The sequence below is a fragment of the Macrosteles quadrilineatus genome, unplaced genomic scaffold, assembly GCF_028750875.1.
Source record: "Macrosteles quadrilineatus isolate MER2022 unplaced genomic scaffold, UCM_ALF_1.0 Scaffold_5__1_contigs__length_97177068, whole genome shotgun sequence".
Taxonomy (NCBI): Eukaryota; Metazoa; Arthropoda; class Insecta; order Hemiptera; family Cicadellidae; genus Macrosteles; species Macrosteles quadrilineatus.
Genome location: NW_026542598.1, coordinates 73,231,931 through 73,255,319, shown reverse-complemented (window position 1 = coordinate 73,255,319; position 23,389 = coordinate 73,231,931). Strand labels below are relative to the sequence as shown.

The 23,389-nt window shown below is 36.2% G+C and overlaps 1 protein-coding gene across 1 annotated transcript in view; it reads right to left on the bottom strand.

The window, feature by feature from the left end:
* Window positions 1-5,471: 5,471 nt before the first annotated feature.
* The window catches only part of LOC128994848 (midnolin homolog), a 59,440-nt gene continuing 41,522 nt past the window's right edge, over window positions 5,472-23,389 (bottom strand). The window contains exons 5-7 of the mRNA XM_054419662.1: window positions 9,866-9,950; window positions 8,339-8,515; window positions 5,472-6,842 (exon numbers count right to left, since the gene is read on the bottom strand). Coding sequence (XP_054275637.1) covers window positions 6,547-6,842; window positions 8,339-8,515; window positions 9,866-9,950 — 558 coding nt within the window. The 3' untranslated portion in view covers window positions 5,472-6,546. The remainder of the gene's footprint in view (window positions 6,843-8,338; window positions 8,516-9,865; window positions 9,951-23,389) is intronic.

Below are 23,389 nucleotides of genomic sequence, written 5' to 3'. Positions count from 1 at the left end.
GAAGTCGGGCTTTAGTACCGACGAAATTTTGTTCCTATTATTTTAGGGTTATAATTTCATAATTAATTTGTGCTTTTACTGTTTGGTTATATAACTAGGGTGCGAGTCATTGTTTATGATTAGGGTATATAGTTTTATTTGGTTAAACAACCCAGACAGCACACTTTCTCCTCAGGACATCCCACGGATATTGCGACAGGATATGCAAGATATCCCATAGTGGTCCTATGGTAAACTCGGGATATCACAGGATATCCACAGGAATGCCTAATGTCCCCGCCCGGGGATGTCCTACGGATAAGCTCACACGCATATCCGTGGGACATCCGAGGTCATCCCAGGGTAGTCCTCAGGACATTCTCAGGACATATGGGACTACTATGGGATGTCCCTGGGATAAAGTGTGGTCTGGGCCTGAACATAAAAAACACAAAATAATATGGATTTAGTATGAAAAGCTTAATTATAAGTTTAGTAAATTGATTAAATAGTTAATAAACACAAATTTTGAAGAAAAAAACGAGAAAAAAGTTTTGGGCCCAGACGGGTTTCGAACCTGGTACCTTTGCCTTGTGAGCCTCTTACCTTACCTCCTGAGCTACCTGCGCTTGTTGATTATGGGTGTTTTCAAGTGGTTAAAGAGTAGCCGACAGTTGCAATGGTCGCAATACTTAAAATATTTTTGATACTACAGTATAGGCTATATATGATTCTGTTAATCTGTTTAGACCTCAAGTAGTTGAATTGTTTTTCTGGTAGTTGGAGAGGATACTGGTATTTGAATATAGATTATTTAATCACCATTAGATTAGCACTGTAATAATTGATTGTTATATGATTAAAATTAGTTTTTTGTTGTTTTATTAATTTAAAGTTAGAATTAAATTCACATTTCACACAACTATGATAGAACTCTAGTTTTCCTGAACTCAGTGGTAGTAATATGTCAGTAAAGTAAAGTCAACCCTTGCTAGCCATAGTATTAACAAGACATATTTTCAATCTGGGAAACCTTAAAATTTTAAAATAAATTATAAAACCTCAACATCTTAATGCGTGGGAATCTTATTTTTAGAAAAAAAAACAGACCAAAATTATTTAAATAATGAAGACGGCCCAATTATAAATTCGGAATTACTGAAAATAATTACATCAAGAACAACACTGTAACATATCCAAAATTCAAAAGATTAATTTTTCTAATATTATTTTTTATTTTTCCAATATCCTTTAAATCATCTGTTTTAACTTTGTTTAAAATTAATTTATTAAGTAAATATTTACTTTTTGTACTAGTGTAAACACAGCCTGAAGATGGAAACCAAGTTTCTGAAAGCACTAGTGAAAAAAACAAATTATTATTTAATATTGGCCTTGTTGAACATTTAAATTTAGATATACTGTACATTTCATCAGTGGTAGTATTTTTTTTCTTCAGTTTGTTACCGGGACATTACGGGACATTACAGGATATCCAGTGGATTTTGTACATGTCCCGGGATGTCATGGGACATTCTGGGATATCCTATGGCATTCGTACATATCCCGGGACTTTACAGGATATCCTGAGGTTAACTTACAAATCCCGGGACATTACGGTATATTGTAGGATATCCTGTGGATTTCGTACTCGTCCCGGGATTTTGCGGGATATCCCGAGGATAGCGCACATATCCCGAGATATTCTCAGGACATATGGGACTACTATGGGATGTCCCTGGGATAAAGTGTGCTGTCTGGGAAGGTTTTAAATGGCTGAAATAACAAGAAAAAAATTGTAACATCTACCACGGCCACCTGGTAGAATTGGCGCCCGCGCCAAACATCCCATAAGACAACAGGGCATAAGTTACCATAACATAATAATATGCTCATTAATCTGCATATTATTAATTTTATAATAAATTTAAACGAGCTGTTGAAAATAAAACATTTAGAATTGAAAACCAAACCAATTTAAATCGAAAATCAATTTCTGTACATTTAAAGCGGAGTCAATATATCTTCATATCCCAGTATCTAAGCTTTCGTATTCTTAAAAAATACACAAATAATATTAGGTGACTCCAAATAAAATAGCTGTTACTGTACTACAATACTTGCGAAAAACCGCATCGAACATACTACGACCCCCAAGTATCCAATATCAAAACTAAGTTCATCTATATTGCACTTCTCTGCACGTAAAAATATATTTTTTAAGGAGCTAAACTAAAACAATATAACATAGTTAGCTGTCGTAAGTTTAGCAAAACTACACATCAATAAAATTGTTAGGCAACGATGAACGAGGTAGGTACCTTAATTTCACTACAATTTTTTACATGATATTATATGTGTATTTTAATTTTGCTTCATATTTAGTAAGGTATCTCAATAGTACAGTTATCTTCCTTTCCAAAGCGAAATATTGTTATTTATTTTATTTCTCTTAAACGATTTACCATTGTAGAATTGATTTTTGATTATTATCAATCTATCTTTAAGGAGTGAGGTATAACTATATCTATCAATAGAATGGCTTTCTTCATTTCAATGGTGAAATGTTAACATTTATGTCCCCTAGAGGATTTTGTAGAATAGATTATGATCAATCTCTTTGACGGGGCTCAGTAATGATTTTAACTAATATAATGTATTATACTGCATGTAAAATAATGTTAGTGTAAATTAGTAATCAAAATGTATCAACGTATAATAAGTATAAAAAAACCTTTCAATTTCCTTCCATAACCATGGGATTGTACTCATTGTGTTCAATTGAGCACATGCTGTACCACCCAGGCTACCACCTCACTTGGCTATGTTTAGAATATTGATAACAACCACTGACCAGATTCAGATTTTGGATTTCATAAGCATTGATTGATCATGTTTTCAGACTTTTACATATTATTTTGCCTGGGCGCTTCTGTTAACTGGATAATGTTCCTGTTCCAACTTCATTACATTAGTTGTAACATTGCTACCGGAAAAAATTGTTGTTCTCACTCGATAACTGTGGTACCCATCTTACTGGATAACATTGTTGTTCTCCCACTCGATAACTGTGGTACCCATCTTACTGGATAACATTGTTGTTCATTCGCTGAATCACATTGACGTCCCTCTCCCTCCTACTAGATAACATTCCGCCTACTGGGTAGTGTAGTGCCTCTTTAACTCAGCATTATTTTGGTTAACACCCTAGCTACTGGAAAATATTAACTGGTGTTCTCCCACTGGATAACTTTGGAGGTTTCTTTCGGATAACATCGGTGTTCTTTCGTTGATCACATTGGTTTACCCTCCTACCTACCTGCATCAATGCCTGATGTTGTAAATCCAATAACTGAAAAAAGCACAATTACTACCTACTTAGGTTATTCCGAATATTGTTGATGTTTACATGACTATTGTAGTTGATAGAAGAAAATAAAGTGTTTGAATGTAGAAAATGTGCAAGAGGTGGTCTTAAAAATTGCACAATACGTTTTCCATTAGGCCGACTGTTTATCACTCTCTTTTGAATCAATACCAAAATTAGGGGTATTTTGAGCTCAGATTGCAGACTGAATGAAACATCTCATTGAACTAATAGGGAATGACTATTTTTAGCCCTGGAAGTCTTTAAACACACCGCTAATCAAGATTCCTCAGAATCACAACTACTGTCTCGATGGATCTCAACATACACATTCAAATATTTACGGGCTTCTAATCCCTATCCCACTAACACCAACGCACATTTTCTATGTTGCAAGACATACACTAAACTGGCAATAGTAATCAACAGGTATTGACTGCCTTGCTACAGAAACCTTATCACAGAACATGATTCATAATTGGCTGGAGGATCATCTTTCTTTCACAAATTTGTTGAATACAATGACGAGACTATTATTGCTTCTTACAGTTAAGAACCGGCTTCAGTAGTTCGATGAAGTAAGGAAGTTCTCAGATTTGACCTAGCTTGCTTGGCTCCAACGGAGTCCTTAATTTACAGACAACTCTTGTACCTGAACACAATTCATTTACTTGTGTGTGTGGTGATTTAAAGACAGCAAGGTACCATTACGCAATTGTAACTTCGGCTGGGCAGTGGTTATACGTAAAATGATAAGATGCTGCATGAAAATCTGCAATGTCTGTTTACCAACCCAAGAGGCCAAAAATATAAAGTATATTTCTATACTATTATAAAATTGAGGTGGTGACTGTCTGGGCGGCTGGCAAAAAATACTAAACCAATTCAGCCAAAATTACAACGATGGTCCATATATCTAGGAATGTCACAGGCCTATAGTGTATGTTGTTCTGGTGGCTTTTTGTTTATAAATTCTAACTATATATATTAAGTGTTTGGATCAGGTGGTATAGTACATCTTCCCGTTGCGAAGCACGGGTACAGCAGCTAGTATGCTATAAATATAAACATGTGTTCCAAAAAATCCCAAAATAACTCATTTCCATACATCTTTAAACAGTTTCTAGGTACTTTTTGTTGTTTCTTTTGCAGAAATACAGTTGTTTTATGTCTTTTAAAATTTAGACACATATTTAACTTGTGTTTAGTTGAACGGCCATCTTCTTGACCACACGATAGGTACTATAAATTATTCAACAAAAAATCAAATATCAATTGGAATTATTAAATAAAAACAATTGTGTGGAGTTCCCTCATTTAATTTCTCAGCAAAAAGTAACAAAGCAAATATTATATATTTTTAAAATAAGTAAACACAATGAACTGGCTAACTAAAGTTACCTGATATACAAGTCCAGAATAATATAAATGGTAAAAAATGAAATATTCATCAAAAAATGTATAAGAACAAATTTAATGACTACCATTACATAGTTAATAATAGTCTGGATTTGATGGAGAAACTGACTTATGTTTGTGTTTTAGTAATAGAGGTTTTCCTCGTTTGACAACATTAGGTACGCAAAGTCAAATTCATCGATATGGGGGAGTTAAATTTGTTTTAGATCGGTGGCTGATTTATTGATTGAATGAATACGTTTTACTGTAAACGTACTCAAATGATGAGCATATAGAGAGAAAAAAACAATTTTATCAAACTTCCCCAAAAAGGGAATAAGTTGTTACTGTACTTGGTATGGTAAAACCTAGACCCGGGGACCGATTTTGGTTGTTGTTCTGATGCCCCCAGAGACCAAAAACACCGTTCGTTCAAATTCATATGTATGAGTTTGTTAGCACATTAACTCAAGTTAAAACTATCTGAAATTGGTAAAATTTGGTACAAAATAAATTTTTAATACTTAGCAGGTTGTTTTACATTTTGACGAATGGCATTTAATATACCTGCTGCTCTAAAGCCGTATAGCTTTATTTCTCTTTACTAATCAGTATGCATTTGTTTGTCGATAGTCGGCTGCAGTGGGATAATAGTACCACCGATCCAAAACATCTTTTCTAGTTTCCATCAACAAAACGGGTATAATAAACACACGTGAAAACAAAATGTATTAACTCCAATATAATCCAACTAAACAGAGTGCTGGGTCCAACAAATGAATACAGTTAAGATAAATCAGGTGAGATATAAAAAGAGATCGAAATCAGGAAACAGTATTCTACTCACAATCTGCTTAACTTCTATATCAGAGGATTAAATTCCCTATTATATACATTAAATAGTCAGCCTTAAGTATCAAATTGAATCCACAATCCTCTGCAGGCTAAATTGTCAAGCTATGATACAAGCACACAGAAAATAGTTCACATACCTGTACAAAACAACACAGAATGATATACATGTTGCCTGTTTGCATTGGTACTTTAGAAATTGTGGATTGATTCTTAAACCATTTAGGACAAGATAGTTTACCTCAAAAAATAAAATAATCGTCCCAAAATGTAAATATAAAAGCATAGTATTTTATTCAAAACACAGTTGAAATTTAATTTTAACTACGAGAAATAATGTGGAAAGATTTAAAATTTAAGAGTTAAACATTTCAGTAAAGTCTTAACTCAAATAAACGTTCTGTTTATAAATTTGTTGTTTCCTAAACGCCAATTTGAAGGATTACATCCTAGTAAACAGAAAGCAATATAAAGCCATCTTAAAGTAAGATCTTAATCCTCTTGTACAAATATATTATTGATGCATAAACAACAATTGGGAGGTATGATCCAAACCTGATCAACACAGTAATATACTGAATGTTGTCTAAATAAAATTTACAGTCTAGGATACCACTAGCCAAGGTTACAGCTATACACTCCAGTTAAATTATATAAATTCCAATACGTCTCTAACTTAAAACTATTTTGAAACGGCTCTCGTAGAATGCCTCATCTTAACCAAAACCGATCTTCATAAAGATATTTGAATAATTAAAATGAATTTTCTCACAGGAATCCGATAACTCACGAACTTCTCCAAATAAACATAACACAAAAACAACAAAGAGCGTAAAACCGTACAAATGTAATGCGGCAGAGAATTTTTGTACTCAATAAGTGTATAATACAATTTGCGATGACGGGATATATTCTACGGGTGCTACCATCCCCTATGTGGTGTGGTGGGTCTAGGCGATGACTGGCTCGGGTGTCACCTCCGGTTGCGGACATAGCTCTGTGTCCATCGGCAGCTGCGGCTGAGCCTCTGACTTAGCGCTCCACTGTGCGGGTGCGTGTTTCCGGGTAGGTGTCAGGTCGTGAGGGTAAGGCCTGGTACGAGCTGCACGACGTCGCTCTCGCTTCTCCTCCATGATGAGACGCAAACGCTCCATCTTGTCCCTGGTCGCTTGGTTCTCCACAGAGTCGCTAGGGCCGGAGGATGACGTTGACACCTCGGTGGAGGTTGACGGAGTCAGCAGCTCGCCTGTAAGCCATTGTTATTTGTTATTGATCAGACAAATTTTCAAACTTCCTACTGATATATTAGGTTATAATTAGGCCCTACTATTATTTTAGTCAAAATGTCTTTTAGTAATTAATTGTAACTTGTGAGTAAAACTTGTAAAACAGAGTTATAGTCAAAGAGCCTTTCTATAACTTTTCACTTTCTGAAAATTACGTGACGGGCTTAAGACAACTGCATTGGCAGAAATTAGATCTCTTTAACCAGAAAATGTTTATCAGCACAACGGTTTAACCGGACTAGATCGGCAGGAAGTGGGCGGTACTAAAACGACTGTTCTTGTGGGAAAGATTTGAGACCAGTGATCACGTGTCTAAATACAATGCTCTCCTAAATTTAAGTCAAATACTGTATACAGACCGCAAAAACCGTTATCCGGACTGGCCTCGGTCCCGAGGAGTCCGGATAAGAGGGAGTCTACTGTACTTCCTGTTTTAGTGCATTTACAACACAGTTTGTCAACTTACTTGCATAGCTTTTGGTTACCTCTCTTGTCTTAGGGCCAGACTACACGAGCGTATGAAACGCCACTGTTAGTACGCGCAAAAATGTCTAGGATTACACGAAGCCGACAATCAGCAGCGTATTGGACACGAGAGCATTGACTACTTGAGCGTATAGAACGCCGCCGACTGTCCTCGCCCAATGTGACTGACATTTGGACTGTTCCAATATGGAATGGACACGATACAGGTCGGATGTGTACTGGTATGCTATTGTTGCAGCCTGTTAAGAAGAAATGGTGTGTAAAGAGGCGTTGGTAGTCATGCCGAACATTATAAAGTCGTTTAGTAACAGGGCAGTTTCAATTAATATTTAATACCCATAGAATGTACCCAGACAAACTTTTTCAGCAAAACAAATACAAATATTAAGGCACAAAAAACAATCAGACGACTCCAATTACAACAACTAGTGCAGATGCAGAATTTTACTCGCCCAAGTGAGGGGAAGGATGTATCGCAGGAGAAATGCTAGTTGCCGCTATGTGTAGTCTGCTGCGCCGACGATCTGCCCACGTATTTTACGCATCCAGAGGCGTTAGATCTGCCGAACGCCTGAATTTTGCGTCATCACCAGGCAGACAAAACGCTCGTAAAGTCCACATCATATAAAGCTATTGGCTCTGCAAAAAAAGCAGACGGTCGGCGGCGTTTCATACGCTCGTGTAGTCCGGCACTTAGTGACTTAGTCGGTTATTTGTGGTTAATATTTCAAAGCAGTGTTTTTATTTGATCAATTTCTGTTATTAGTGATAATGGCTTGAATACAACAATGTTAATAGTTTTCATAGAAGAAAAATATAAAGCCTTGGCAATGGTTAATGGATAGTGATTACTTTTACAAAATCGTCGCATGCAAGACGAAGAGGCATAAGTACATTCATTCATGAATTTCTGGTATTTAATTTTGAGCCCAAGTCATGCATGTATTTTGTCTGTACGCAGACTACTCACTCTGGGTCTGCGTGGCGCAGGTCTGTGTGCTGAGGGGAGCTGTGCTGACGCCAGAGGCTTGTCTGCTGTTGCGGTATTGCGGCGTGGCACACAACAGGTCGTTCAGTATGTGAATGATGGTGCTAATATCCCTTTTAGGCCGTCCGTATCTGTCTTGAAGGGCTGGATTCAGTGTACCTACAGCACATAAAGAATTAAGGATGAAAAATTGTTTTCAACTCTTAACATTTACAATTCAGTAAAATGTACCACAGTATAGTGATAATACACTTTGGAAGAACTAAGAGTTAATTGTGCTTTGATTTGACTTTTAACCCAAACATGAGTAAAGGATGAATGACAAATGAGGGGAGATGGCTTGTGTCCTTAGGCCCCTATTAGACGAGGTAGCCTGGCGACGTTGCCAGCGACCAAACTGGCTACTCAGCTTGTCAAGGGTCATTGATTCTTATGGATGTTATTACACGAGGGTAGCCAGCGACGCAGCCACACTTTGGCGACCGACTGGCTACCGAGCCCCGTTGCCACTGCGGTAGCCACTGGCTACCCATATTGGCGACGCTGCGTTGTAGCATATGGAGCTTATTACACTAGGTCGCCAGAATCACGTCGCCACTCGGTCAGTTCATATCACGGGGGTACTTGCACACTGTTGTGTTGTGAGTGGGTGAATTGTTCACTTCAGTTGATAAAATGTCTAGGTACATATGATTCAGTCGAAGGGATACGCGAAGATATGAAGAAAAAAAAGAACCTCCGAAAGGCGAACAAAAGAAAGAATCAAAGAAAAAGCAAGAAGAGCTCATGGAAAAGTGTCAGAAGTTGGCCGACACAAAGTTGAACACTGAAAACTTTATTAGTGACTTTATAACAAGTACAAGTACAAGACAAGCACTCACAACAAAATGAGTAATGGCGGTAAAATTCTAGCTAGGCCTACTCAACTGGCTACTAGGTTTGGTGGCCAGTGCGTCGCCAGCTACTGTCGCTGGCGACGTCGCCAGGCTACCTCGTCTAATAGGGGCCTTATTGACCAAGACTAGCATTTTTTTTATCAGGACGATCAAAGACCGATTAAAGACAGCTGGGTCCAGTTTCGGACCATCGCAAAAATTCAGACTTTTCTCAGAATCAAACCAAAGTAATCAAAAAACAAACAAAAAACTTAAGTAAGCCGAACTTATCACTCCATACTGTATATATTTAGGTACTATGAGAGTTATGCTACACCTGTATTACACATTATGTACATGTAACAATATTTCAAGGCAATTCAATCATCCCTTTATTCACAAAACTTTTGTCACTGATGGTCGGTTTAAAAGCTTAAACATTGAATTTTAACTGTTTTTACCAGCTCCTATAGATTTCATTATCAGATCACAAGAACAAATATCAACTATTAAAACCATAACTTAAAACATTTAATAAATGAAACAGACTTAAAAATGGAGTTAAGCTCACTGGATATGGCTTTGATTTGTTGTAATTTTATGATAAATCACAATTATTGTTCATCAAACTAACCTGAAAATGTTCCCGAGTATACTCCCTTGCCGTGGTGGTGCATGCTTTCAATGATGGCCCCTTGTCTACGTTTGCTGCCAACATCCTGAAACGCAAAGTATAACTGTAATGGGCTGAATGAACACTCGGTTTACCACAACAACAACATAGGATTTTCATTTTCAACCTAGAAACAACTTGGAAGCAAACAAACATAAGGGGTTTGGGCTGCTTTCCCTTAAAACATTTGTAATTCTTTCATACAAAAGGTCACAGTTAGTGTAAACAATAATCAATCAATCAGTGAGTCAGACATTCACATAAGTACTATGAATCTAGCCCTGACTATGAATGATGAAAATTCCTAATGAATGAAGTGCATCTCTTTATGGCGACACATGAGTAAATCTTTCAAACAGAAGTGTAAAAATGGAAATTATGCTTGTTTCTGATGTTGGTAATACTGTATGATGTGATGTTCTTCATTGCAGTTACACTATTTACCTAATCCATATGCACCAATTGCAAACAATTTCTAAATCGAATACCGTGTGCTTCAGTCTAAGGTTTTATTTTCACTCTTACTGTAATGATTGATGTGACTTAAAATAATTCGCCAAAAAAGCTACGGTTCAATTTGACTTGAGTTAAAACACTTTATATATATACAGACATGAGCAAACTTTATGTGGGTGGATGGTGGATCAAGTAAACTACAGAACATGGTTATTTCTATTTAAAACTGGCAACGAATTTGACGTGGGAATGGGATGTCTGCTACTATCAATAGTTGTGCAACAATGTTAACGTTTTCAGTGATTGTTTTCTTATATTCCTTTATAATCACTTCTGCATATTATTATTCTAACCGATTAAAGTACGTTTTTGGTCTTTAGAGACACGATTGACTTAGTGGTGACACTTCTAATGTAGCTCTAATGTAGTAATATCCAAATGTTTCCTTTGGTCATATAACATAGCACAGCACGGGTAAAGCTACTACTGTGGCTGTGTTGTATGCTGGCTGTAGTGTAGACGACGTCAATATGCCATGGGCGTACGGCATGTGGGGGAGTGAGCCCGCGCCAGGACCGCCTACATCTGAGCTGCTGACATCAATGCTATCACACGACCACGCTACAGGCGCGTCTTGTATCAAATTAAACTACCTCTTCTATTTCAATGCTAGTTAACAACAGGGTAAGCTCAAGTTCGCGTGAGCCCCCTTAACAACAACCACATTATATTATGGTTCACCCCCCATCGGGTTATGGGGGAGTTCATGTGGTCCATACTTAATAACAACCGTTTCCCAGATTTAAGTAGTAATTGTTTGTAGTATTGTTTTACGTTTCCGGTACTTCTCACCTGAAGCAGGAAACAGATTTTGGATCTCGAAACGTCGTAAAAACTTAGGTATACTCTAATCGTGGTAAAATGTCGGCAAAGTCGTTTAAATATCACCACTTAGCAAACATTTTTCGGACTTAAACAATCACGAGTAGGGAAATGTAGTTTTCGCGACGCTCGAAACTGGTTTCAGTACCTTGACAGTACATTATATTGCCTGTGGCACAGTGCTTGGAACGTTGGAAGATTGGTGCGAAAACAGTCATAGTTTTCCAAGTACTGTGCTATCGCTATCTCACCCGATGACGAAATTAGATTACCTGGAATTCGCAAAATACAGTAGTGTGTTTCTGTACAACGATGGAAAGTTGACATAGTTTTCACATAACATCTCAAAGAATAATTTTTAGAATAAGCCCAATTTGTATATACATTGTTAACTGCTTTATAAACGTTAGAAGGTAAAAATTAAATAAAATCACGAACAAACATTTAACTCCCAAAATGAGTACACCAAATTCGCATCATTCCATTTTATACAATAAATATTAAGCTACGCAGGTGCAAAAATGCAATTTATAGTAGGTTTTAAGCATCTATTTTTTGACATTGAGCTGTAATTGAACCTCAGTTCTTTGTCCCGGACATTGGCATTGGAAGGGAGAGCCGGTGAGCCCTGTGGCGTGGCGTCGCCATGACGTCATCATAGAGTGGCACCCCCCCCCCCCCACGACTGCCAACGTCTTCGTCAATACACCACACACCACCAGTCATACAAATGTTACACCATCCCAGTTTTGTATATTTGTAACAAATTTCTTAAAAATGGTAAAAAGTCAAAGTTATATTTATATTTAGGTAGGTAAAATTACATCTACAAACAATATTTATGAAATTAGAAAGTGCAAAAATTCCTACTTCACTTTTGTTCATTTAGACACATACAGTACATAGTGCATAAAGTTGAATATGGATGCAAAAGTGGGTGGAATAGAGTGAATGATCGGTAGCTTTGTTCCTGATCAGCTGTTACTTTAGGTAGGAACATTAAAAAGCTCAATGATCAAGACACTATTCACATCCACAAAAACAAGCTCATACCAATCAATATAATCCCGAAAAGTCCGCCTGAAACATAGGACGCTCACGAGGCGTAGCCAGAGAGGATTATGTGACATGAATAGAAGTGTTGCCGGGTTCATGACTTCACCCCTTTGTGTTAAATTTCAACTTGGTGCGTTCACAGTTTTGTGTTCACCCGGAAAAAGATTCTCAGACACACTGACATTAACCACACTAGCTACAACTGATTGTTAATTTTGATGTCTACAAATAAGGCCAAGCTATCGTATTGTCAATTCCTCAGGTAACAAAAACACACTATCCATATTATGAAACACTCATCCACATAGGTCATGCAAACACACTGTTCTATACCAATAGGAAATAGGGGAGTACCTTGAACACCAGGAAAAATAGATTTCCAGGGCAACAATCACATGGCCAAAGGGGCACCCATGTGTGTATTTTGGAATCACCAAATTACACTCATTCAGCTAAAATTCGACCAACAAAGAAACTATTTATATAATACTTGGAATGGAACCTGTTTAGTAAAAATAATTTCAGTGATAAAATAGGTGACCGATTAATTGACAAAGCCTTTTATTCAATTGTAGATTTTTATGACACCTCAATTTAGAATGGCGGCGAGGATATTTTATATTATGATCTGAAGATTGTGCAAATAAAACATATCTTTGTCATGTCAAGCAGTGTAAAAAAATAAAAAGTAAGTTTCCAAAATAATGGCACTTGTCAAGATACAATGTTCAAAACTTGAATACATTGATCCAGTCTTTTCCCACAGTCGACACCAACAGATCAAATACATCCAAATGTAAATGTACAGATTCAACAGTGTTTCAAAAGCGCTCGCAATACAGAAGCGGGTCTTGCACAAGCATTGCACGATTGCACACTGCTGATGACACTACACACTTTCACAAGGGAGCTGACCATGCCATCGGCGATGGTGTACTTGCAAATAATCCCATTTCAATTGTACTTTGGAGTGGAAAAAATATCCCAAAGCATCATGACGCAAAATTGGAAACAAAGTTGTTAAGGTGTTCGATAAGTTAAGAAAGTTTACAAATATGAGGGGACCCATGCGCAAATACACATTTTAATAAGGTTTAGAATTTTCCAAGGTAAAAATAACAGTAGACGTTTTACTTTTCAAATATCTAAATCTACGTCATAAGGACTGAAGAGTGGTTTATTTGCCTCAACCAGATTGCAAAATTATCAAAAAAGGTTCCTACAAAAATGTATTTTCATAAACTGCGTCGTCTTTCTCATGTTGACAATCTGACTGTGGTTGAACATTCAATTGAAGTATCTGTTAAATTACAATTTACATTTAAGTCCATTTAAGTGGGTTCTACACGTCAGCCTAAAGTCAATCCAAGATGGCGGAGTATATGGATTGAAATGTAGCTCGGGATTGAACTTGCCTCGATTGTACAAGCTCTCAACAATCTAAAACTATTGTTTCTAATGATTGTGTGGATTGTGTGCTTTTTGTCCTCTTAACATATCAGGGCTTGCAATGGATGGGAGGGAATTAGTTTTATTTAGAAGTTAAAAGCATGCAAAAAAGACTAATTTACGGATTTTCAAATGATTTTGTAAATACTTAAAGAAACATTTACCAAGTTTCAGTTCATCCAGGGCATAGTTTGGATCTTTGTTAATATTTTACACTTTATTCCAACTCGATAAACAATTTAATAATGTCACGAAGTTCTGTATTTTGTAGGACCATGTTTACGCGGTAACTAGGAGGTGGGTGGAACAGTTATAAAGAAAGTTGGTCAGCATACTGGATCTTTGAAAAAGGGCTATAGAAATAAATTAAACTGGAGGAGGCGAAGCCTTAAAGGAAATTACTTTTCGTAACCATTCGCAGGTTCTCTATAGGTTTAGGCTGTTTAGGTATTGTAGCTGCATTTAAACAGGGTATTGACAGTGATCAATCGATAGTCGAGCTGGAGCTGTATAGGAGACAGGGCTGAGGAGCGAGGGTTCGAATCCCGTTTTTGTCTAACCAATGTGCAAATCACGAGTCCACCTGTGTGTAGCAGGGCCTGGTGGGAGAGATATCGTCTATCTAAAATACGGTGGGTTGGATGGGTTGTCGGGTGGAAGCTGTGGGATAAACAATCTTTGTGGGTTGTACCTTACATCCCCCGCATCAGGAATTTTACTGTTTTTAGCTTATCCTTGCTTTGTGTGTCCCACTTAAACTCCATCCCATCTAAAAGTATTCTTGTCTCCATGGACATCGGGGAAAACATGATCGAAATGAACAGAATTAAATCATTAATTATAAATGATTACCGAAGTAATTATGCTTGATTAAGTTTCGATTGAGAGGAAAATAAACTTAAGTCTACGAATAAAACAACACACGACTTTGTACAAACGCTCCAGATTAAATAAATCTGCTTATTTAAATAGGTATAGAATTAAGAACTTAGGCCAAAGTTTTACAGTAAATAGTAAATTTACAGGCCAGTAGTTTTACAGTAAATTTGGTTCACATCGAAACTTAATTCCAACAAATGTTGTAAAATCAACAAACACTAATACACGGGTTTTGTATGTGTTTATTGCATATTGATTATTTCGGCTATTCATCCAAGACTTAATAATGTGATGTACATTTTCAAAAATATGCGTGTTGTTTCGAAAATTTAACCAACCCACACGGAAATTGTTATCAGCTGTGCTATCACATACGTCAGCAGTCGTGTCGGTAAAATGACGAAATCTCGTGAACGCAACGTCATCGAAAATATAACTGCTTTTAGTACACTTTCTTGAACAATACCTCGAGTTAACAGTTTGTAAACAATTTGTACAGTATTGTTCGTCTTTCCGCCTGCGTCATTGAGTATCGGTAAAAATCTGTTCACTTGTGGCTTTCGTAGTTGTAAATTATCAGTACTATCCCAAACCGAAGACACTTTCCAGCAGGGGAGTCCCGATTCTGTCGGGACAGTCCCGACTTCTGTCCCTTATGCCAGTTTAATGTTAATCCAGGAAGAGCCACCAGTCCAGATTTTCCTAACCTAAGGTGGCATCGCTGCTTACCAGTGTCAAGAAGTATGGTAGTCTATGTCTGTACTCCCGTACATCAATAGGATCAAAAGATCATGGATAGAACTACAGTATCCATTTTAATGTTAAATTTGTAGCCAGATTCAGAATAAATATGAACGTAGAATTTACCAAACGACAGAGTGAGCTGTCAATTAATTGCTGTCAAATAAGCCAACTTGTTTGTCAAGCCAAACTGTAACACCTAATTGTAAACTATAGCATTTTCTGTCACGTCAACTGACTTGAACTAAGCGTGAAAATTGAATTCTAGGCTGTAGCACACTCATGTTGTTGATTTTAAAAATTTGGCAACGACTCCATCAAGTAGATATGTCTACTTCAGCATCAAGAGGTTAGTGGTAACATACAAGCAAAAACCTAACAGATTTCTATTTTTTACGCCAATGGCATTTTCTACACTTTGAAAGGAAATTTTTTACCACTTATTAGATTTACATGACCCCGAAACTTCACTGTCGAAAAGTGAAGTGGTGTTCAATAAATGATGTGAAATCTTTCTGACGGACTAAAGTCATATGGTTCTTTATCCAATCAAGGACATGAGAGGGTTTCGAACCATCAAAACCCTAACTTTTCGCAAGATCGAACTGGCAACCTAAATACTACAAGCAAGCACTATAACTACTCAACTGGCTAAGAATGTGCCATGATAATCAGTATTTTCGTCATACTGCAGCAAAAACAGCAGTTTAATACATGCGTTGCAGGTCCAAAGTAGCTCTTTTACTTCCTAGAGAATATTAGTAAGCATTTTTACATTTAGTTCCTTGTGAGTAAAAGCCCAAAGTCAGCATTTGGTTAACTCAGCATGTAGTGAAATGATGTATCAATTGATTACATCGGCTTATTGTCGAATTCTTGTGAGCCTTGTCAATACAATCGTAATAGACGAAAGGATTGAATAATTAAACAGCTGTTTGATTGACACTATACTTCGTGCAACTAGAAGACGACAATGTAATATACGTTCACAACCTCACAACCTCACGGTCACTCGCAGCACCGCAGCACCTAGCCGCTGTTGGCCGTTGTCCAGCTGTGAGGTCGATGCGGCTGCGGTACTGAAGAGGCTATTTCACTTATCACTGCTGTATTTATAGCCGAGAGTCAACATATTTATTTGCCGGACGACCCCGATTAGCCTTCGATGTTTTACGATGACTTTCTTATCGCGAAATTAAGGACGTTAATTAGGAATAGAAACTATTCCCGTATTGGGGAATAGTATTGGAGGTCGTGAAACAAGATTTTAACAAACGTTCATAGCAGTATTAGGTTCCCTCTAATCTTCATACAGCATATTTCTACAGGACATCGTTTGAAATGTATAGCACGGAATGGAACAATATCTCTTTCAAGTTTGATAATTTTACAACGTTGTTTCGGGATTAAAACTATACAGCCATTTTGGGGTTTATCAGGAAATAAGGTTAAACTTTCCAACAACGATTTTATAGAAAACGAATTAAATAATCAATGTTTATACATTCATACACCAAGTTTATCCGGGATATCGTTTAAAAAATGTGGCCTAACTCGAAATAAAACAAATATCATGTTAAGGTTTGACAAAGCATGATGTGTAATAAGCTAATCTAAAGCTGAACTGAAACATTAGAAACTTGGTATACCCGTTACTTTTTAGGAAATAACTTAACAATACATGGAAGTACAAACAAGACTTTAACCGAAGTCATTGGTCATTGAATGATTATCAAACTGATATTGTCCAGGTACCATTAGGAATGCTAACATACATTTAGCTCGGAAGAGTGTAACTTTAGATCCGAGAGGAATCGTGTATCTTTAAGTACTTTGGATAATAAGCTAACCCGTGGCTGTGGCTTGGGCGCGGTCGTGGGACTACGCCCTCACTGCCACCACACGCGAGCAAACAGTTACCGAATTCTTTGTCACGGGGTTATATGTTAATTTGTGCTGTTTGACGAACAACAATGATTCTAAGAAACATCGAACAACAGCGTTAAAATCTAACAAGCTTAAACTAACTCGGGTGAACAAACCTTGGACTAGTTAACTGAGAACTGATAGAAAGACGCGGAAGACAACGTTATCTCGTACAACAATGGTGAATTAAAATGAGCGGGAGATAGAGCCTGCGTTAAAAAGCAATTAGAGCCCCTGATCTGGCAGTCAAATGAGCTCAATGTCCGCGATCGCGCGATCTCCAATGAACTGTTCTGTGTTCCTTATTTTGTTGAGATCCAACATTCGAAATACTTCATGCACCAAGGTTCGACTCTGACAATCCTGATGACCTGACAATCCGAAAATGTTGTCTTGTCGAAGGTTTAGCAGTGTGAAGTAGGGCGCGCCATGGCTACGAGACTTCTCACACGTGTCGCCGATGACGTCATAAAGAAACTAGCTAAGTCAGCTGTGCGGGGAAACGGAGCGAGTGGCGAACTATTCTTTGCCGTGGGGATTATAAACTGCCATAACCGTAGATAGGCCCGATTGCCGTTTGACGAAAGCGTATGATTCAGGGGAGGGGTATTAGTGGAAGGGGGTGTAGTGAGCAGGATGATGTAACGGAGATCGGGTATAGTTTCTTAACTGGGCTACCCTAACATCGATTGGAAATTAATATCGATTCGATTAGTAAACCTTCGTTTAATTTTGTTTGCAACAACACTTTTCATCGATACTTTGACTGTGTTTGAAGCTAATTTGATGCCTGGGTAGAAAACAAAACTTACTTACAATGCAACTCCTTTACATATCCACTTTGCCTATTTGGCGTAATATTTTTCTAACTCTCTGTTTTTTTTTTTTTTAATTCTCTCATTACTGGGTGTGGGATAATAAACTTCATAGTACAGTATACGTATGATATATTCTTATTTTAACTAACATACGATGTTATCACGATGTTATCAAATTTCTGTATGGTCCTTCGAGTCGGATAACGGAGAGAAACAAATCTGATATAAAGCAACTAATACTACTATTTCTGGGCTCCTTCATTATTGTATCTCTGCTACCTCCAAACACATTTTATTACGAAAAATAAACGAAAATGTTCGATTGCACAACTTTTATAATTTGTGAGCGCTTAAAGTTACATTATTTTCAACAAAAACAAACTAGTTGGTTTCCTCTTCCTTATCTTAATCCCGTTAACATTACATCGTAATCTTGTATTCAATACCTGTAATACCAGTGAGGAACCAAAGAAAAATTCAAATATCTATTGCACAACTTTGCATCATTCATGACCTCAAGTATTATTTTGTCAGTGTAAACGTCATCTTTATACAACCAGTGTTATCTCTTTGTTTGAATTGTTCAGCTGATCTCTGACGTTTACGATAACAATATAAGGGTCAAAGATGTACAACGACATTTATACTAAACTGCCAGTAACGTAATAAATTTTCCTATTCGGAAAATACTATAAAGTACAGTTTGAGTTACATCTTGTTTCTAAATTATATTTTGTAAAGCCTAATTCACGTGAAGTGCAACATAGTAGGAGCAAACATTAGCGACACAAGAGTAAGTTAATTGAAGAACTCGGTCAACTTTTAACTTTCACCATTAGCTACGCAATTAAGGAAGTTATGGATTTTCTAACAATAACACCGTTTTCCAGACCTATTTGCTTCTGAGGGGAAATCTCTATTATCGTCTCTAGTCGATGAGTTCCATATAGAAACTTTCCTCATAAGATTAACAGTTCGAGTTTATTATTACACTTGACTCATTGCACAATAGGTCAAAAATGCATGAGTTAATGATTAATTTTATTTTTCTAGGTTTTGAGTGTATCACATCACAAATCCAGTTTTCTCTAAATTCGTATAAATTTCCTGATGGAAGAATGTTCCAGGTCTAAAATACAAACTACCTTTTTTAGGGGGATATTCCGTGAAATTATTATTTTTAGTGCTACAACAACCCTTAGTGCTCAGCCCTCCGACTCTTCTTGATCCAGTTGGTACAATTAAGGCCAACATCTATGGCGATTCGTATAAGGCACTTGTGTATAAAACTAATTATTGATGGCTAGTACGTGCTGGGGAATTTCCCAGAGTTTGCAACATTTCTCAAATTCGTGTCCACCCTTTTAAATCGTCCTCAGCTCCAAAACTTTTTTACGACCAGACAAAATATCAGGTAACACGCAAGTTAAGCTAACTGATGTCCAGAACGTGCTCGTGGATTAGCTAGGGATTGCGAAATTTACCAGATTCGTGCCTTTTGTTCTACATTGCTCGTAAATGCTCCTAAATATTGTCACGGTCAAAGACAATGAGTCGGGTGACCACATGAGTATGTGTAGATAATCTCGTGGATTATCGAAGTATGGCACAACTTTTTTATTTCATGCCCGTTGTTTATGAGCGTCCATCTGTCTATAAAGAGGGCTGAGGTGTCTGAGGGTACGGAACAACCACCAGTAAAGATGGGGTCCGGAAAATGTTTAAATTAAGGTAGGTACAGATTTGTTGAATTTAATTGTACCTAAATTTACGTTGTCAATTTGTTGTCGTTTTTGCTTTTAAAATTTTATATCATACAGCTATGACCACTAGAATCCCAAAAGGTACTTGGCCTTCCCAACATAATGCCTGTATTCATCAGTAGATATAATAGGACAATATGACCTCACTTTCGGCGTTTTAGAGGCACTTTTAGGGCACTTTTTATAGGGGAAAAATAAGGAAAAAATGGAAGAGCTTTTTTTGGCCACTTTTTTTTAAGACTCAGCTCTCGACCTATACACCCCTATATAAATTTTCTACTTTTGTTAATACTAAAAATCACGTCTGGAATATGGTTCATTTTTTGGCCACTTTTTTAAAGACCAGCTATATTTAGATCTTGTCCAATACAAGCCTATATAAATGTTCAAACTCTTTTAAAATTTCAAATCCACATCCATTCCCATGTATATGTGAGGTTTGTGCGTGAACTCGGGCACGCTTATGGCTATGCGTAAACTATGCCTGACTCAAATGAATGACTGTGAGTGTAACCTAATGACCCCAATCAAAACCAATTGTCAACATTCTCTGCCTGTCTGGCGCCAGTCTGTCTGGGGCAGGTTTAGACAATTACCAAATATGTTTGATTGATTGACCTCAATTATTCAATTGTTCAATTTCAGTTTGTTCAATTTCCATTGTTCTAAATTAATTTAGACAATTTTGTGGTATATAAGGGGGGCATTCTACGGAATCATCACTCACTCTTCCACCTGGATCTTCTTGTTTTGGTAAGTCTTTGACATCTAAGCTAGACTATTGTAATATGTTGTCGCGTGTCGGGTCATGGGATCAATTGGTGACGTAATTGATGCTTGTAGGCTACTCATACTCTGTATTTCTTTTAACTTAGGAGTGTAGCTAATTTCCCGAGTCCATTTTTAAAAACTTAGCCGAATTGAGTCACTAAGGAACTTGTAAAAAATGTGTACAAGTTATTATTTAAAAACTTAGCCGAATTATACTCACGGGGGGAACTTTGAGTCGAACGTTTGCACAAGTTATTATTTAAAAACTTAGCCAAACTTCACGCACCGGGGGACTTTGAATCAAAATGTGTACAAGTTATTATTTAAAAACTTAGCCGAATTATACTCATGGGGGGAACTTTGAGTCACTTATTTTTTTTAAACTTAGCCAAACTTCACGCACCAGGGGACTTTGAGTCAAAATGTGTACAAGTTATTATTTAAAAACTTAGCCGAATTATACTCACGGGGGGGACTTTGAGTCAAACGTTTGCACATGTTATTATTTAAAAACTTAGCCAAACTTCACGCACCAGGGGACTTTGAGTCAAAATGTGTACAAGTTATTATTTAAAAACTTAGCCGAATTATACTCACTATATAATTTTGTCGAGTCCCTTTTAACATAGGTAACATAGTCTTCTCTATAACTAACACTCACTCTGTATATATGTAGACTCATCAATCTGAATTGCTAAAAAGTATTTTTATTTAAGATTTTGGATTTAGTTTTGATTTAAAAAATTACAATTGCCAAATTTTATTGTATGAAATTGTTTTGAATATTAAAATTTAAAATTCTGATTTAAATTATTATTTCCCATTAATTGAAACTGTCTAAAATGTAATTTCCACCATATAGAAGATGCTAACTTTGTTTTTTTAGTTACATGTTAACTGTGTGCTGCTTCTCTATCCAAAAAGTAACTTATTTTGTTATTACTATTTTTAAGTGAGTCAAAAATATATACAAGTTATTATTTAAAAACTTAGTCAAACTTCATGCACCGGGGGACTTTGAGTCAAAAGTGTGCACAAGTTATTATTTAAAAACTTAGCCAAACTCACTCACGGGGGGACTTTGAGTCAAAAGTGTGCACAAGTTATTATTTAAAAACATAGCCAAATTTCATGCACCGGGGGACTTTGAGTCTAAAGTGTGTACAAGTTATTATTTAAAAACTTAGCTGAATTATACTCACTATATAATTTTGTCAAGTCCCCTTTAAAATAGGTAACACTCACTCTGTATATATGTAGACTCAGCAATCTGAATTGCTAAAAAGTATTTTTATTTAAGATTTTGGATTTAGTTTTGATTTAGAAAATTACAATTGTCAAATCTTATTGTATGAAATTGTTTTGAATATTAAAATATAAAATTCTAATTCAAATTATTATTTCTCATTAATTGAAATTGTCAAAATGTAATTTCTACTATATAGAAGATGCCAACCTATTTTTTAATTACATATATAAAAATGAAGACTACATGTCAACATTGTTTTGCATCGCTCTCCAAAAAAAGCAACCTGATTCGCCACTACAAGGTAATACATAAAATGAAGGTGAAACTGTGTAAAGTTTGTGATATAATCTGTGATAATAACATGGCTCTAAAATCTCATATATTACAAACTCATAAGACTTGTAATTTCTGTAAAAGAAATGTTGTTGGTCATTTTAAAAGACACATCAATTCTTGTAACAAATGTCCATATACAATGATTAAATTTGTTGGTGAATCGATTAAAACTGAACTTAAAAGTACTCTTCAGTCTTGTCCTCTACCAATAAAATGGACTTTAGTAAGGAGAATCAAATTTATAAAATATACAATAGATCAAAATGGAAAATTAGTTAATGAGAAAGAATGTATTGCAGATTTTAGAAGCCTTACAACCTTAACTATTGAGAAGAGAGATTTAAAGCCTCAAATTGAAAATGCACTTTTAAAGATTGATGCTTCCATACACAATTATCAAGCCGAAGGCAGTGGATGGATATATGACCACACTAAATATTGGCAGTTGCACGTTTACAAGTATAAGCCCCTAACTCCAAAGTCATACATTCCCACACCAAAAAGTATTAAATTGACAAAAGCAGTTTTAAATATAAAGAATGTTGATAATAAATGCTTTCTTTGGTCAATTTTAGCAGCTTTACATCCAAGGAATGCTAAAAATGCTGAAAGGGTATCGAAATATGCACCCTACGTAGGTAAGTTGAACATGACAAATATAAAATATCCCGTAAAAATATCTGACATAGATCAATTTGAAAGAAAGAATAATATAAGTGTTAATGTATTTGGAGTTGAACACCGAAAATTTATATATCCATTAAGAAGAACCAAACTGAATAGTAATACTCATATAGATCTATTGTTATTACAAGAAGGTCGTAAATCACATTATTGTTTAATTCGTGATTTTAATAGGTTAATGCTGCGGTCTACAAAACAAGACCATAAGAAGCATTTTTGTAAGTTGTGTTTACAACATTTTTACACTAATGATAAATTGGAGCGTCATATAACATATTGTAAAAACTTTGATGCACAAAGAGTGGAAATGTCTAAACAAGATACATTACAATTTAAAAATTATAAATATCAACTTAAAGCCCCATTTGTGATTTATGCAGATTTTGAATGTTTTATAAACTCCAATATACATATTCCATCGGGATTTGCATTTGTCGTAGTAAAAGATTCTAAGATTATTTCTGAAGAGTTATAT